The sequence below is a fragment of the Hipposideros armiger genome, unplaced genomic scaffold, assembly GCF_001890085.2.
Source record: "Hipposideros armiger isolate ML-2016 unplaced genomic scaffold, ASM189008v1 scaffold_321, whole genome shotgun sequence".
NCBI classification, from domain to species: Eukaryota; Metazoa; Chordata; class Mammalia; order Chiroptera; family Hipposideridae; genus Hipposideros; species Hipposideros armiger.
The window spans coordinates 820,644-836,622 of record NW_017731671.1 but is presented as its reverse complement, the minus strand read 5'-3'; the positions used below and the strand labels follow the sequence as shown (position 1 = coordinate 836,622).

Sequence of the window (15,979 nt, the reverse complement as noted above, 5' to 3'; positions counted from 1 at the left end):
AGAGGAGCAGACCTCATTAGCAATCGGGAAAAAATCAAATTAAAGCAAAAAAATGAAAAGGGGAGCCCTTGTTCACTGCTGGTGGGAGGGAACCCGGGTGCAGCTATTCCTTACAAGAGGCAGAGCTCAGTGGATGTAAGTAAGGGTAGCAAAGAGTTGGCCACAATCTTTGATGGACATCTCTAGACGTCCATCTCTAGAAAAATGGGTATGGACCATGTAAGGAATGTACACAACAGAGCAGCTTCCAGAGCAATGAGCTAGTTCTGTATGCAGAATTTGGACAGTTCTTTTTAAAATGGATCGTTTGATTTAGAATGTTAGAGGATACAATGTATAGCCTAATACCATTTATGTAAATGAAAGCACACTACATAAAATAACACTGCACGTTTTTCAAGGATACAGACATGTCCAAAGACACACACTGAATCCAGTAGGGTGGCTGCCTATGGAAGGAGAAAGAAGGAAGTAAAATAAGACATGGATTGATGATGACAGCGGACCATGAACTGAGGTTCACAATCAGCTCTGCAACTGAGGTCCAAAACACACACACACACACACACACACACACACACACACACACACACACAGTTGGCCTGGGGCAGTAGGAACGGATAGGTAAGCCGGGGTTGGGGCTGGGTCCCAGAACACGGCTTCCCAGGGTCCTGCAGGGCTCCTGCTCTCGTATCTCCCAAGTGCCGTCTGAGGCCAGGGCCCATCGCTTTGCTCATTTCCTAACTCTCCAGTGTCCAGCTTAAGGCCGACCATCAATATCTTGCTGAGGGTGGCTTGACTGGCTCTTGGAGGGGCTTCTGGGTTTGCACTCTTGCTTTTGTTTTGCGACTGAAAGAGCAAGCAGGGAGCCGATGCCCTGCCCCCACCTGAGAAGGAGGTGATGTGAGAGGATCACAAACTGGAGGGAGGAGTGCTGGGGGCCCCCACTTTCAGGAGGCTTGGCCTGCGACACCCTGCTGTGAGCCAGCCATCTGTGTCACTACCAATTAAACAGTGAAATATCTGTAGTAGGAGAAAAAAAAAATCAATTGCTCGCTGACTCCTGCAATCTGGTTGTGGAGGAGAGGTGATAATTACCTTCCGCTTTGGCCTCGGAGGGCCCCCGCTTGACATCCAGCGCCCCCGACCCACTCCCTCTGCTCTGGTGTTTAATGTGCCATGTGATCCTCCGCGCCAAACCTAACTTCAAGACTCCCAGCATCCATGGGAAATCAGGTTTTAAAAGAAGGACTCAGTGGCAGGACTCAGATTTGGTCAGGAGAGAAGAGTCGCCCCCACCTCCCGGCAGGCCCCCCGGTGTCCTTTACCGGCTTACCCACTGATGTGCCGCCGTGGGGAGAGACGGGGGTGGCTAGAGTTTTTGGAAGCTGTGGCGGGCACTGGCCAAGAGGCTTTGATGCTGTACTTCTTCTCATCGGGCAGTTGCTTAGCTTCACATCTCCTGCTCTGATATCCTGCTGCAGTGGGTGGGGCGGCAGGGTGGGCTAGGGAGCCTCAGGACACCCTTCTGACATTCACCTTTAATTAAACTGCCAGCTTTTCAGATTCTCTTTCTCCACTCCTTAATTACCATTAGGTAACCACAAAAAGGACAAGGACCCCACCTTCCCCACACACTCCATGGCAGCTCTGCTCAAGACAGCCTCAACTGGCACCCCTGGTGTGTTTGGATGACCTAGGCTGGCTCTCCACACCTTACAGTCTGTTTACCAGCCTCCCCGGCAGACACCTCCAAAATCAACATCCTCTCAGTTATCCTGGCCAGAAGCCCCAGTCCACTGGCTCCCTCCTTCTCCCCACTGACTAAATCCAATCCGGCACTAAGTCCAGCAGGTCCTACCCACTCCGTGGACCTGCTCTGGGTCAACTCCTTTCTGTTCCCACTGCACTGCTGCCCTAGCTTGGGCCCCGTCATTTCTTACAGAACTTCTGGAATAGCTTTCTTACTGATCTCTCCTACCCCATCTCTTTGCTCCAATTCATTCTCCACAGCACCGATGCCCTAATACTATGAACTGATGAACAACTGGGCCCCACAGCTCTTAAGAGGTCCAAACTCTTAAGTTGGCATTTGAAGGGCCTCCTCTCCAGCCTCATCTTGGGCCTTCTCATCTCTGCCCCTCATTTTCAGCCGTGCAGAATGACCTACTTAACCTCACATGGGGTTTCCCAGCACTTTGGGGGCCAGTAACTGTTGTGGAGGGCTGTCCTGTGCATTGCAGGATGTTTAGCAGCATGCCAGTAGCATCACCCCAAGTGGTGACAACCAAAAAATGTCTGTAGACATTGATAAATGTCTCTTGGGGGTGAAATTGCATCCCCCACCCCTGCAACACCTTTTGAGAACCACTACGCATCAGGCACTTTCAAGTCCTTCTGCTCCTAGCCCCTCTGTACCTGTGACACATCTATGCCTCTCTCAAGACAGCCAAGAACTTCCTGAACTTGTCCCCACCCAGTCATGTCCACCGCTGCCTGCTTCCTGCCCACACTGTATTCCAGGCAAATATTGGGCTGTTGGAAAAGTCATGATGCATTTTTGCAATGAAAAACATAGAAAAAATACATCATGATTTTTCCGACAACCCAATAACACAGCTCCTTGATGTGTTGTAACATCTGCTGAATGGCTCTGTCCCTGACTGAGGTGCAGGTTCCTGGGTGGGGCTCCTGGGTGGCCTGGATCATCTTTCTCTCAGAATCTCTACCCTCAGGGGACACCTCAACACAAAGTCAGCTCTCCCTGTTTGTGGAATGAATGTCTAAATGGAGGTTGTTTCATGTCTATCGTTTTTTTTTTGTAGGGTATGGATGTAGCTTTGTAGTTACCTCTTTTATTTCATTCATGACAAAGCACTGGGGCGGAGATTAAAGAACAAAGAATGCTGGGCATGATTCCTGGTTAGATCATTTTGCTGTGGGGTAGAGTTGAACTTCTTCCTCACCGGCACCTTTTGAGACTGCTGCCTGAGCCCACAGCCCAAAAGACCTCAGCTCCATCCACCTCAGATCTTTAAGGAGCAGCCGGCCCATGAGTGAGGACAGTATTGAACCAAGGGGTAGAAGTCCACACCAAGTACAATGAGGCAGGAGGTAGGGCTGCCACTAACACATACAGCAAGCGCCTCTGTGCAAATTACAAAAGGGGGCCCGTCCTGCCTGTGGTGGGAGGTAAGCCAGCAGGTGGAACGTGGGCTGTCTGTCAGCCCCCAAAAGCCCCGTGGCCGTGCCCAGCTGCAGAGCCCAGGCTGCACCTATGTCCTTGGCCCCTGCACTGAAGGACATTTCAGACGTGCGGAATCTCAGAGCTAGAGCCTGGCCCAGAGGCTAAGTTACCCGGCTGGGTCTTGGCGGAGGTGGGACTAAAGGCCGGGCTTCTGACCCTAGTCCTGAGCTATTACCCTCCCAGATGATGTGGTCACAGCAGGCTCTGGGGACAGATCTACTCTGGCTAGGACCCCAGGCCACCTCTGGTCACACAAAACCAGGGGGCATGGGTATTACTGGACAATACCACCCTCTCCCTCACCAGTTTCCCCAGCTGTGGTTTTCTCAGCTCTGCTGACGTGGAGCTGTGGGGACTGGTGTGGGTGTGGCTGCTGTTCCCACAAAGATCCACCCCTTTCTAACTCAGCTCCACAGTGGGAAAAAGCAAGAGGTCACAGGCCAACCCTGCTCATCACAGCAGGTGTGCTGGTGACAGTCACTTCTTCCTGGGGCGGAAGGGAAGGTTGGCCACCGAGGCACAGGGGCGGGCAGTTCCAGTTCCTGCTTTCTCACTGATTACCCAAGCGAGCCTGGAGCCTGTTAGCTCCCATGCCTCCTGGGAGGTTCAGATGAGATCATGTCCACGAAATCCCCGGGAAAAGCTGTGCAGTTATGAGGGGCCATTAAACTCCCTTGCTACAGGCGAATGGGGCTAACTCCCCACACCTTAAACCCTAAGGTCCCTTGGGGTAGGGAGGGAAGCAGCTGGGCAAGCTTCCGCCTCCCAGAACAGCCATCTGTCCGGCAGCCCAGGCGAATCAGTTTGTCTGGGACCAGAGAGCAGTCCTTCCTGCTGCCATGGAGGGTAGTGCCAGGCCGGCAGCCAGCCTGCCTCTGGGTGAGTCTTCTCTGACTGGAATGTCCTTCTCTGAGCTCCCCAAAGAGGGACCAAGGGCTACAGGGCAGTGCTGTCAAGTGCCAGTGTATAAAAGACTCACCTGGGGTGCGGTGGGGGTGTGCCTGCTGGACACGCACATCCAGGGCCCCATCCTCAGGGATTCTGATTCTGCAGGCTCGTGAAAATGCATTTTAACAGCACCCCGCCCCCCAACCCCACATTCCACCCCCTAGGTGCTCTAAATGCAGGTGGCGGATGGACCAGACTGAGTAACCACCAGTTTGGGACAGAATATACTCTCTAGAAGCAGGTCTTCCTGCTGGTATGGCCTGGAGTGAGTTATTCAATCTAAGCCTCAGTTTCCTCATTTTAAAACGGGGAGGTGACACCTTCACAGGGTTGTTCTGAGTTTTAAATGAGATGATGAGGGCGGCACGAGGAGCACAGTGCCCGTGCCTCTTTTGTCCTCAGAGCCGGAACCCAGAACAAAGGGCCATCGCTTCAGAGGAGAGGGCGCAGGGGAAGGAGACAGCCAGTGTGGGGGTGCTGACCTCCCAGGGCCTCCGAAGCCAGAGCGCCTGCCCGCGCAGACATCAAGGTGATGTTTTCCCTTTGCTCAATACGGGGCCCAGCAGGTCAGCCCGGGGTGCTGAGTAAAGCCCAGGCAACACTACACTCCCAGAGAGGTCAAAACTTGAACTAATTGAGGGGAAGGGCAGCCTAATTAAGGGAAGAGGAGTCTGTAAGATGCACTGTTTTGCCAGCAATGCTGGGCATGACACAGGCACCCTGGGCAGCCAGCCGGGAGGTGCTGCTGGGAAACCTGCCACCAGAGGAGAAAGTGCCTGGAGGTGGGCTCCAGGAACCAAACTGGCACAGACCCCTGCTGCTGGGGGATGGGAACAATTCATCCCTGGGGACTGGGGGTGGGGCTCTCAGGGCTCTGGGGACAGCCAAAGACTTGCTTTTATCCTCAAGGCTGTATGTAATGGCCCCATCCGAAGCATCACCAATTTCTGCACCAGTCAGGGGGGGAATCCCCATAGTCCAAGAAGGAGCTGCAGTGGGGAAAGCAGAGACTTTAGAATCAGGGGTCCCATACAGGCTGTGAGACCACGGGCATTACTTAACCCATCTGAATTCCACCTGAAAAGTGAGCCTGCCCCATGGGTCTGGTAAGGATGCAAAGAAATGCAGTGATACCCAGACAGAATCTGGTGAGGTGCCGGCCCCATGGCAGAGCCCTGCCCTGCCTCCGTGATAGTGTCTGGCACACAGTAGGCCTGCAGCATCAGCTTGATGGGGTACTCATTTCACAGTCCTGATCATGCTCCCTCTTGGCAGGTGGAGCCAATAACACACCCCTGAACATATTGTTCCCCTGCTCTAACACTCTGGCCCTCCACTACCTACAGAATTGAGCCCGAGGCTGAAGCCTCTCCATGTGCTTCCAACCCACTCCCTCCACTGACAATGAACACTCTTTGTTCTCCAAACACATCCCCAGGCTCGGCCCCTGTGTTACCACTATCCTTGTGGAGATGGTTCCCTTTCCCAGTAGAGGTCCCTGTTCCACTCTTCCCTGAGGAAGCCCCGAGGCCATTCTCTGTCCCCAGCCCCCAGGACAGTAACTCCCCCTCCTAGGATGAATGTCAGCTCAGGCCCCCCCCCCCCCCCAGCACAGGGCCTGACTGGCAGTAACTGCTCTAAACAGAATCCATCTGCAGTGGAGGCCTCCCTTGGGGAGCTGAGGGAGCAGCTTGGACCAGAGCCCCAGCCCATCAACAGGGCAGAGCCACGGAGACCAATGGGGTCCTGTCCTCTGCTTGAAGGCCAGGCGGCCCCCCACCAGCCCAGCAGGGCATCTGTGCTTTGTCAGCTGAGGCATCCCAGTGTCTGTAGCCATGTTACATTGTTTCAGGCTCACTAATTAGACATCATTAAACACCAGGCTCCCTTGCTGCCCAATTCCGCCCAGCCAGGTCACTCCCTGTCCCAGACCTCTGGCCTCTGTGCAGGGCTCTGTTCCCAACACTTGGGGCATGTTTCCCTGTCATGCACCGCTGCGGTTCATTCCCTGGTGATCTGACCCTATGAGGTTGTCACTCTTCACTCCCTTACCCCAAACTAGGCTAATAATGAAGGACACATACAAAGGAGACCCAGGCTGGCTCTCCAAAGAGAACAGACGACGTGAGCCAGGTCAACTCACTCAGCCGTGGAGAGCCACGTGTGACCTGCCAGGGAGCGAGCAATTCTTTGTAAGATCCTAGACCAGTTTTTCCTTGCCCCATGAGTGCTTCTGGGATGACTTCCCCTGCACTAAGTTGGTGTTAATTAGTGAAAATTATCTAATGCAAGCTCATTTTAACATTAGCTTAAAGCTAAACGTAATTAGGAAGATAAATCAGCTGCTAAACAAATCCAATGAAGATACACAAACCATTCTTTCTTAGGATTAGCCCCGCTGGTCTGGGTTACTGGCCTGGGGCTCTGAGCGCCATATGATACATGGGCAGAGCAAGGCAGGACTCAAAGCACCTGTCAAGGCATTTCTTGATTGATACATCAGGGCAAGACAACTGCAGCCGACAGGTGCCAGGATAACTTTGCGGCCACCGCCAGGAGAATTCTACCTGGGAGGGCTTCCCAAGAGAGGCAAGTGATGAGTTCAGGGAGGGGTACAGTTGGAGAAGGTGGTCAGGAGGGCGTTGGGGTGAAGGGAGCAGAGTGAATCCACATGCTCTCAGGCCCAAAGCCTTGCACAGGCTCTCCCCATCCAAACTAGTTGCTTCATCCGTCAATTATTGGAGCTTGGTGGGACTCATCTCAGTTCCCATTCAGCCCACTGTTTACCAGCAGTGTGGCCTGAGCCCCTCTGACCCTCAGTTTTCCTCATCTGTAAAATGGGAAGTTACTAGATTGTTCTGAAAATTGAATGAAATAATCTATTCTAAAAGGGCTGGCACACATCTGGCATTAAGTGCTTATAAATAATAGCTACCAACCTGCCCCCAACTGTACTGCCATTTTTTTTATGTCCCCCATTAAACGTAAGGGTAGGATCCGCTTTGTATTCATCTGTATATTTCTGGAACCCAGCACATAGTAGGTCCTCAGAAAACCATGTTGAGTGATCCAGCAAATGTGGGGGAATCTCTGGAAACTCTCCTGGGAGTGGGAGATAAGGACACTTAGTCTGTCCTCTCAGACCCACCAAAAGGTAAACAGCCCTGGTCTCCGCCCCCACTGCAGCCATCTGCTGACTTCCTGCTAGAAAACAGAACAAAAGGGACATTTGTGTGGAGGCTCCTAGTGCCCAGCCAGTACTTCGAGGGGCCCAACAGAATGATGACCACGGAACAAGCTTCGCCAGGATGAGCTTACCGACTTCTGGAAACTCAGGCCAGAGGGACTAAAAATCAGAAACGCTCTCTCCCAGTCCACAGACTCCAAGGATTTCAGAGGAGAAAGAGAGCTGGGAAGGTGGCTAAGGCTGACTGCTCATGGTGACTGGGGTGGTGAGGTGTTGTGGGGGCAGGAGGGGGAGGAGCAGGGATCCCTGGAGTGACTCAGCCTGTGGCTGGGGGGTGCTCAGGACAGTGCCACCTCCGGCTTGTCTGTTCTCTGCCCTGCTCCGCCACCCCCACTGGAAGCTTGCCCCAAAGCAGGCTCTGCCTTGAACATGCTGAGAAAAGGAAGGTGGGTCTGGCCAGCAGCCAAGGTGAGGCAGCATCCTCGGGGGTGACAACATGGAGGGACAGAATGACGGGGCAGCTGGCTCGGAATCCACCAAGGTCTCAGCTGGTCAGTAAGGGCACAAGACCCATGGGCAAGAAAGTGGCCGTTAAGAGGACAATATAGGTCCCCGGAAGCTACCTACACCCAGTTTCCCGGTGACACCTGCCTGGTGCTTAAGGCAGAAAGAAGCCCCTCCCTGACTCAGCTGTGTACTTCCTTGTCTCCAGTGCTAGTCTGGGAGCTTCCCAGGGCTTGGCTAGCAACAAATATACTTGGTTTCTGGAAGTTTAATAGGGAAGAGTTGGCCCCAGGGGGCACTCCCCAAAGGAGACCTGCATCTGTAGCGGAGGGATAGCCTTGACCTCAGACATGCATGGAATCCCTACTGGTCTCTTATGAGCTCTATGACCTTGTGCTTTTCCTTAAGCCTCCGGGGAAATACCATTTTCCATGCAAGGTGCTGAGGATTGGATTAGATACAAGAAATCACATGTCTAGCACCTATCTTTTGATAACGTTAGTCCCTCGTAATAGAAATCCCTTTTATCTATACACATTACTCATTTTTTCAAAGTGCTGCCTCATAGTCTTGCACTGGAATCTCAGAGCAGTCTTGTAAGCAAGGCAAGAATTATACCCACATTACAGATGCAGAGATAGAGGCCCAGAAAGGTCAAATGATTTGCCCAAGGCCACCCCGGGGGCGAGGAAAACGATAGCCAGAGCACGGACGAAGACACCAGGCTCCAGGTCCCAGCTGTGTACTCCTCTCCCTGGCCGTGGCCTGGGCTCCTGACACCGCTGCCCAGCAGACCTGGCTGTGCTGCTCATGACACCAAGAGAAGCTCAGGAAGAAGGCACCGGCTTACTGAGGCCCCATCTTCTACTTTTGAATTTCCTGGGAAAGACCCATCCTCAGAGTTTCAGGGACCCACAGTGTCACATTTCCGAGGAACCAAGCCTAGCTTTCCCTGTCCTCCAGACAGAGAATTAGCCCGTCCCTCCCTGTCCCATCCAGCTGCCCGTGAAAGCTTAAGTTGTGGGGAGTCTCTCCAGACTGCCCTTGGGCTCTTTGGGCTGGGCCCGTGTGGCCAGTCAGGCTGTTCTGGATGACTGTGCGAGGGGAACACCCTCGGGCATCCCTGGATTAGGAACTGGGGGGCCTCTGTGACTTCCTGTCTCATCTTTGCCCATGGCAGGTCCCAGAGAAGATCTGAGGATTCACGTCACACAGCCCCAGACAGCGGAGGCAGGCAGGCAGACAGCTGCCCTGACACACTGCCACCACGAAATCAAGGCCAACAGATAAATGTAGGGAGAGGGAGTGTGGGGAGGGTGGTGGGCAGCCGCTTCTCTCTCACTCAGAGGAGGAAACAGCAAACACACCTGCCCCAACCATCTGATCTCCTGGCCGAGGAACCCCCACTTCCTGGGAGGAAATTCGGAGGCATTTCCCTCCACTGCTCTCAGAAAAGTCAGAGAAGGCAGCAGTTATTTTCCAAGACAATTGACATTTGTACAATACTTTCAGCATATCTTTCACACAGTTTCTCCCTTGTTTTTCAAAACCATCCAGGAATCTAGGTATTATCTTCCCTTTCGCAGGTCAGGAGTCAAAGAGAGTGATTTACCCCAAAGAACAACACAGCTAGTGAGTGGCCAGATCAGGACAGAAACCAAGACCTTTCAAGTTCAGAGCCTGTCCTCTGTCCTTGACGTTGCTCAGAAACCTGGGCTTCTGGGATGTGACTGAGCATGAAGGAGAAAGGCTCTGAGTCCAATAGCCGAAGCGCCCGGGGCTTGGCAGGGGCCCGGCCGTGACAGGCCGGGGCAAGATCCCAAAGGCTCTGTGGTGCTGAGTCCCCAGAGCTGTGGCTGTGCCATTATCACCAGCTCCGATGGGACAAGGACCCTGCACTGCCCAGTGCCTCTGAAACAAAGCCCACGTGGAAAGGTTACTCGTGGAGGGAAGAAGGGTGAGGCGGAGGGGACGATGTGTTGGGCCCGCAGGTCTTGGGCTGCCCTGAGCACTTATATCAGGCTTTTGAAAGGCAGCTCAGAAGCTCTAGAGAAAGTCCACAGTCCCTGGGAGATGGGAGGGAGGGATGGAAGACAGGAGACAGGAAAGGAGGGAGGGGCGAGGGGGGTTTCGGAGCAAGTCAAGAATTGGGACCAGCTCACAAACAAGGTGGTGAGGTGGGTAATGAGTGTATTATCAGGTTCAGATTTCACAAACCAGTAACACTTAAAAAATTCTTTATGTACACTTGTTTTGTTTTGGTTTTTTTATTCATTTTGCATCTGATTCATGTCCATATCCCAGTGCCCAGCATGGTGCCTGTAGAATGAAGGTAGTTGGTACAATCTGCTGGATGTACGTGGATGAGGGAAGCACTGACTGAGGTGAATGGGGGAACAGTGGGTTCCACTCAGTGGCAATGACTGCCACCTGCAAAGCTGAGTCTCCTGGTGCAGTGAGCTGGTGACTCCAAGGCTGCCATGTCACACTCCCTGGGCATGCGTACCCAGCTGCTCACCCCTATCAGCTGCCCACACCTCTAACAAGGTTGCTAACCCAGCCAACCGTGCCTCCTGCCTGGAGCCTTTCCCCAAATCCCTCTGATTCCCCTTACCCCCCAACCCCCAACTTAGAGTGTTCTTCTCTTTGCTGCCAGACAGCTTGTCACAATGGGGACTAAAGGTGTCCCTTGGGTGATGTGCAGTTCAACAGGGAACTTCTCCAGACACTTGCTTTTCTAGAGGGACGGAGAGGAACAGTGGCCAATAGGAGACAGTTTCTAATCATTTAAACAAATCACTGACCACCTGTGACCCTTGGGGCCCTGCAAAGGAGACAGGAGAGGAATAGGGCGGAGTCTGGGACCTTCCGAAGCTCTCAGTTCCCGAGGATAACATGGGCTCTCTGACAGTGAGCTGTGTGCCAGGCACACAGGTGGCACAAACAAGGAGCCTCGTCTGAGAACCAAAAAATCACCTTGGATTGAAAATTTCATAGTGTCAAGGAAGAGGTGGCCTCTGAGCTGGTCCCTGAAGGAAAGGGGACAAACCCATCAAAAGGCACGGATGGGGTAGGGCCCAGCCAGGTGACCCCATCAATCAGGCAGGCCTGTTCCTCCCACGGCTACGGCACAGAGGAGCAGGTCTTGACTAATAAAAGCAGCCCGGTCCAGCAGCCTCGGTCTCCTGGGCTGTGCTTTTAATCTTTGTGGGGTCATTGGTAACCCTGACCAGGGACCTGGGGGAGCTGGGTAATCTCCTTGTTGTGGGTCTAAAGACAAGTTGTTTCACCCTGTTGGACCTCAGAGGGCTCCCCTGTGAAATGAAGATAGTACTTACTCTGCCTTCCATGGTGATTGTGGCTCAAAGGAAATGGGGCGGGCCCAGGAATGTAGGGGTCAAGATCAATCTTGGTGGGAGGCAGGCAGTAAGTTTTCCTCTGTTCCAGAAGCACAGGCAATAAATACTCTCTAAACCTGCCCAGCACCCTCACGAGTGGATGCTGCCAGTCACCAGGGAGCCTGGGCATGAGGATGGGTGGGTGGCTCTCAGCCTCCTGCTGCGTTCAGACATGCTGTAGGCAGGTCCTCCTTGGCATTAAAGATCTTGCCCTAACCTGGTTCAGCAGCTGGGCTAGTGGCCCGCCTGCCACACCCTCTCGTCAAGTACTCATCATACTGTATTATAATGATGGCTTAGTAGACTATTAGGCTATTTAAGAGCAGAGATATGTTTTATATGTCTGTTTTTTACTAAAGTATTTAGCACACAGTAGACCCTGAAATATTTGTCCAGTAACCAAACGGATGCACTATCCTTTCAAAGTCGCTAGCCTGTCCAAATGACAGTGGAGCCTCTCACTCTGCCCTTGTAAATAACTAGGAGTTTCCCAGTCTACACGTGATCCTGCTGTGAGCCCACCCCCTGGTGGTACAGTGATCTTAGCAGCCCAAGCAGCAGCAACCTCCCCTGGGTCTTCCATGCCAGCATGGGACAGGCCCAGAACACATTTCTGGGTCCCTGAAGGCACCTTTTCCGCCTGTAGTTTAAGCAGACAAAGAACATCATTCAGTGACACTAAAGTAAGCAGATCACTCAAGGGGGAAAAAAGAACAGCATAAAAAAGCCCCACCCCACAAGTAAACTTGGCCAAATGTTTGAATGCTGGCTATCCAGTGCAACTGGGACCAGGGCAGCATTCTGACATTTGTGGAAGCCTAGAGCGCAGATAACTTCAGACTGACCCTCTCAAAGGCCTCCTCCCACTCCATGCAGTCCCACCTCCACGCCTGCTGGGCTGTTCCCTCACCAGCCGCCACTCTCTGCCCCTCATCCCCAAACCACAATCATGTTTTCAGTGTCCCCTAGTTAGGCTCGTTTCCTGCATCCCTGAGGCGCAGGTTTGGGAGCCTCACTGTGGCTCTGGGTAAGTCATAGCCACTCCCTCCTCCCAGATTTAGTTTCCTATTATCATTCGGGAATAAAAACAACAGCACCTCATGAGGCTATTCTGAGGGTTAAGTGAGGTAAAATACGAAATTCTGGCATACCATTGGCCATAAATGTCCTTTTGCCTCTCTTCCCCCAATCATTCCGTCTCGCACCGTCTCACAGTGGGCCCCACCTGGCCTCTCCGCAGCCAGACTCTAACTGAAAACAGAGAAACTCCCTCCCTTGGGCTGAAAAGGAAGAAGGAAAAATCTAGTAATGGCTAGTTGGACAAGCTGGGGTAGGGTTGAGGGCAGGCAGTGGTCAGAGGTGCAGCCTTTAGAGTAGAAGTGAGGGATCTAGGTCTTTCTATAACCAGCCATGTGACCTTTGGGCAAGGCTCTTTCCTTCTCTGTGCCTCAGTTTCCACCTGTGAAACAGGGTCAACCTCTCTGCCCTACCTATTTCACAGGATCTTTGAGAAGAAGGTGATGTACAGACGTGAGCAGCAGTGATAAAGGGTGGGGGCCCAGAAGGCCTGGGAGTTGAGTGGGCACAGGCAGAGTCAGAAGCTGCTTTTTCTGGGGCGGGAGGGAGTGGTCATTTGCCTTTGGATCCAGTTTTAGACCCCCACACCTGCACAGCTCTTTCCTCCTGCCAATCAAAGCTGCTTGCTATTTTGAAGCAAAAATCTCTCCCTCCTGCTCCTGAGTCTCTTAAGGAGAAACTGCTGATTCCAGTTTCCTTCTCTCTCCCCTTTCAACTCTGCAACTCACCTCCCTCAGGAAGCCCTCCCAGATTAGGCACATCCGGCCTCAAAAACTCTTTTCCTCCCAGCACATCCCCCAGCCTTTGGGTTAACTCTTGGAGACAAAGATCATATTATGTCTTCCTATGGCTCGTGCTTGGCACACAGTAGGCACTCAGGAAATAACTATTGGTCAAATATGTACATTATTAGAGTATTGGATCAGCGCACAATTGTTAAAATTTCTGTTGTTAAATATTTGTAAAGAGTTTTGAACACTCTACTGCATAAGAGACTCTTCACATGGCACATGGGAGTAGAAGCCCCAGTGGGCAGGGGCCCTGCCTCTCTCCCTTCTTGTAACCCCAGGTGGTGTGACCAGTCTAACTCCATTCAAGCTCCTTGGTTTAATCCTGCTGCACCATCATCAGACAGCGGGGCAGGGTTGCACAGTGGTCAAAAGCAAGAACTGTGTTTGGCATTTGCATTCTGGCTCAGACACTTACTAGCTATGTAACTTTCAGCAAGTAACTTAACTTGTTCTGAATCCAAAAATAAAGAAAATACCCATCTCACCAGGCTGTTGTGAAAAGCAAAAGACAAAATGCAAGCAAATCATTAGCACAGTATCTGGAACATACTAAGTACTCATAAATTGTGGCTTGCTAGTATTACAAAACTTGACCCCTGACCCTGGCTGCAGCCTGCTGCATAATATTATCACCCACGTCCTTTCTCCACTGTTCAAATTTGTATATTGCATTCTGCAAAAGACAAAGGCAAAGAAAGCTCAGGCAGACAATGAGGAATTAGAAAGGGAGGCGGAAGTGCAAGTTAACCCTTTCTTCTGGTGGCTAATCTAGCCAACTGCCTGCATCACCACCCCTTCCTGGAAGAGGAGTTCCACCATGGGTCTTTCTAGGTTAATCCCCTCCCTAGGTCATTCAGCCTCCAGGGGTAACAGAACAGCCACATTCATTGAGTGGAATTAGAACGGTGAACCCAGGCCACTCCTGCTGTACATTCTGAACTGGTCACCAAAGGCTGCTGGTGTTTCTTAACAAATCTCAGTGTAGGGGAGCCAGCCTTAGTAAATAAAAAACGAGGTGCCCCGTTAACTTCAAATTTCAGATAAACAGCGATTAACTTTTTAGTATCGGTATGCCCCATTCAACAATATTTGGTGCATACTAATACCAAAAAATTATTTGTTATTTATCTGAAGTTCAAAGTTAATGGAGCATCCTATAGTTTATTTGGAAGCCCTACCCAGGTAACCCTATCCAAGGGCACAGAGTAAAGATTAAACTCTTCCCGCTGCCCCCACAACCTACCTGCCCCGCCAGTATTCTAAGCAGCCAACCTAGAAGCAGTCCCTCCTTTCAGCTCCCAAGCAGAGCACACAGCTGAAATGGGAGCCTTTCCTGAGCTGCTGAGTCCAGCCACCTACTTTGTCCAAGTGCCCAGCAGAGAGCCAGGCACACAGTAGGTGCTCACAATACATTCCTCATTCATTCCAGGCTGCTTGAGCTCTAGTACTGGGCCCAGCAGAAAGTGTTAATGTGAGGGGCCAGGCCAGCCTTGACTCTGTGGCAACCTAGGAACAGATGGCTAGGGTGGGGGTGGGAAGGTCACACCACCCACTTCCTGGGGTTGTTTTGAAGATCAAACGAAAAAAATGGCAAGGGATAGGTTTTGTAAATCTCTGGGCAGCACACAGGTTATTATCATGACCTCTGAGTGGCCCACAGAATTACCAAAGGGCCCCACAGCCCCCACTCTTCCCTAGGGAGAGGCACTCGACAGGGACACAGAAGCACATGGCAGGGGGAAGCCATGCCTCTGGACACTAATAAAAACAACTCTCTAGCACACTGTAATTTGCCAAACACGTTCACATCCATCCTCTCGAGACTTGCCACAGTCCCACGACGTGAGGGAGGGTTCCTGGACCCTTTTCCGGGGGGGTGTTTAGGGTGGTCTGCCCATGAGGTGGCGCATGCTCCAAGGAGCCGGGCATGGGGTCCATCCCGTGAGGGGCAGGGGCAGGGCCTACCTTCTGGGCCTCTTGGATCATCTGCCTGACCACCTGCTTGAGATGGGGCGCCTTCTCCTCCATGGGGGGGTGGGTGAAGAAAGTGACGCGGCTCACACCGCGGTAAGAGCCCGTGTCGGTCCAGCCCAGGTCCAGCGGGGGCACCTCGGTGTCGGAGCGGTCGGGCCAGTAGGCCAGGGACTCGCTGGGCTCGGCCGGGTCCTGCGGCGGGGCCTTGGCCTTGGCCTTGCTCTTGCCCCGGGCGGTGGGCGGGGCAGGGTCCTCGTAGGGGCTCAAGGCGGCGCGGAGGGCCTGGCGCTCCGGGCTGGACAGAAAATCCCTCAGCTTCTCCTTCTTGACCCGCTCGCGGTAGGCCTGCTCGCCGTCGCCCAGCAGCGCCTCCAGCGCAGCCCGCCGCCGCTCGCAGTAGTAGAAGGCGGCCTGCGCCTCGGTCACCCGCTCGTTCACGTGCGCCTCGTCCAGGCAGCTCAGCTGGGACTCGGCCATGGCGTCCCGGCCGCCCGCCCCGGCCCCGGCAGCGGCCTGGGTCGCACCGCTGCACCTGGAGCCGCCGAGGGGCGGGGCGGGGCGCCTCACCTGGCCGCGAGGTCGACCAATAGGCGCGGGCGCGGCCGTCGGGCGGGGAGGGGCGGCCGCGCCCTCTGCCTCTACCGGCGCGAGCGGCGCGGGCTACCTCGGGGGTTCCCAGAGGACGCGGCAGGACCTAGGCCTGCGGGGCCCAGCCGGGGTCCGGGACAGGGACGTGGAGCGCGGCCGTAATTAGACCCACGTGCGGCCTCTGGCCCGCTTCCTCCTCCCCGCCCCGACCCTTCGGTGGGGAAAAGGTGGGGGAGCTAACGCTTCCAGCCGCCGGCGGCTGGGC

The 15,979-nt window shown here is 53.4% G+C and overlaps 1 protein-coding gene across 1 annotated transcript in view; it reads right to left on the bottom strand.

Annotated features, from left to right (window-relative positions):
* SACK1F (scaffolding CK1 anchoring protein F) overlaps nt 1-15,685 on the bottom strand; it is a 38,927-nt gene extending 23,242 nt beyond the window's left edge. Inside the window, exon 1 of the mRNA XM_019660527.1 lies at nt 15,118-15,685. Coding sequence (XP_019516072.1) covers nt 15,118-15,603 — 486 coding nt within the window. The 5' untranslated portion in view covers nt 15,604-15,685. The remainder of the gene's footprint in view (nt 1-15,117) is intronic.
* Between the last annotated feature and the right edge of the window lie 294 nt (nt 15,686-15,979).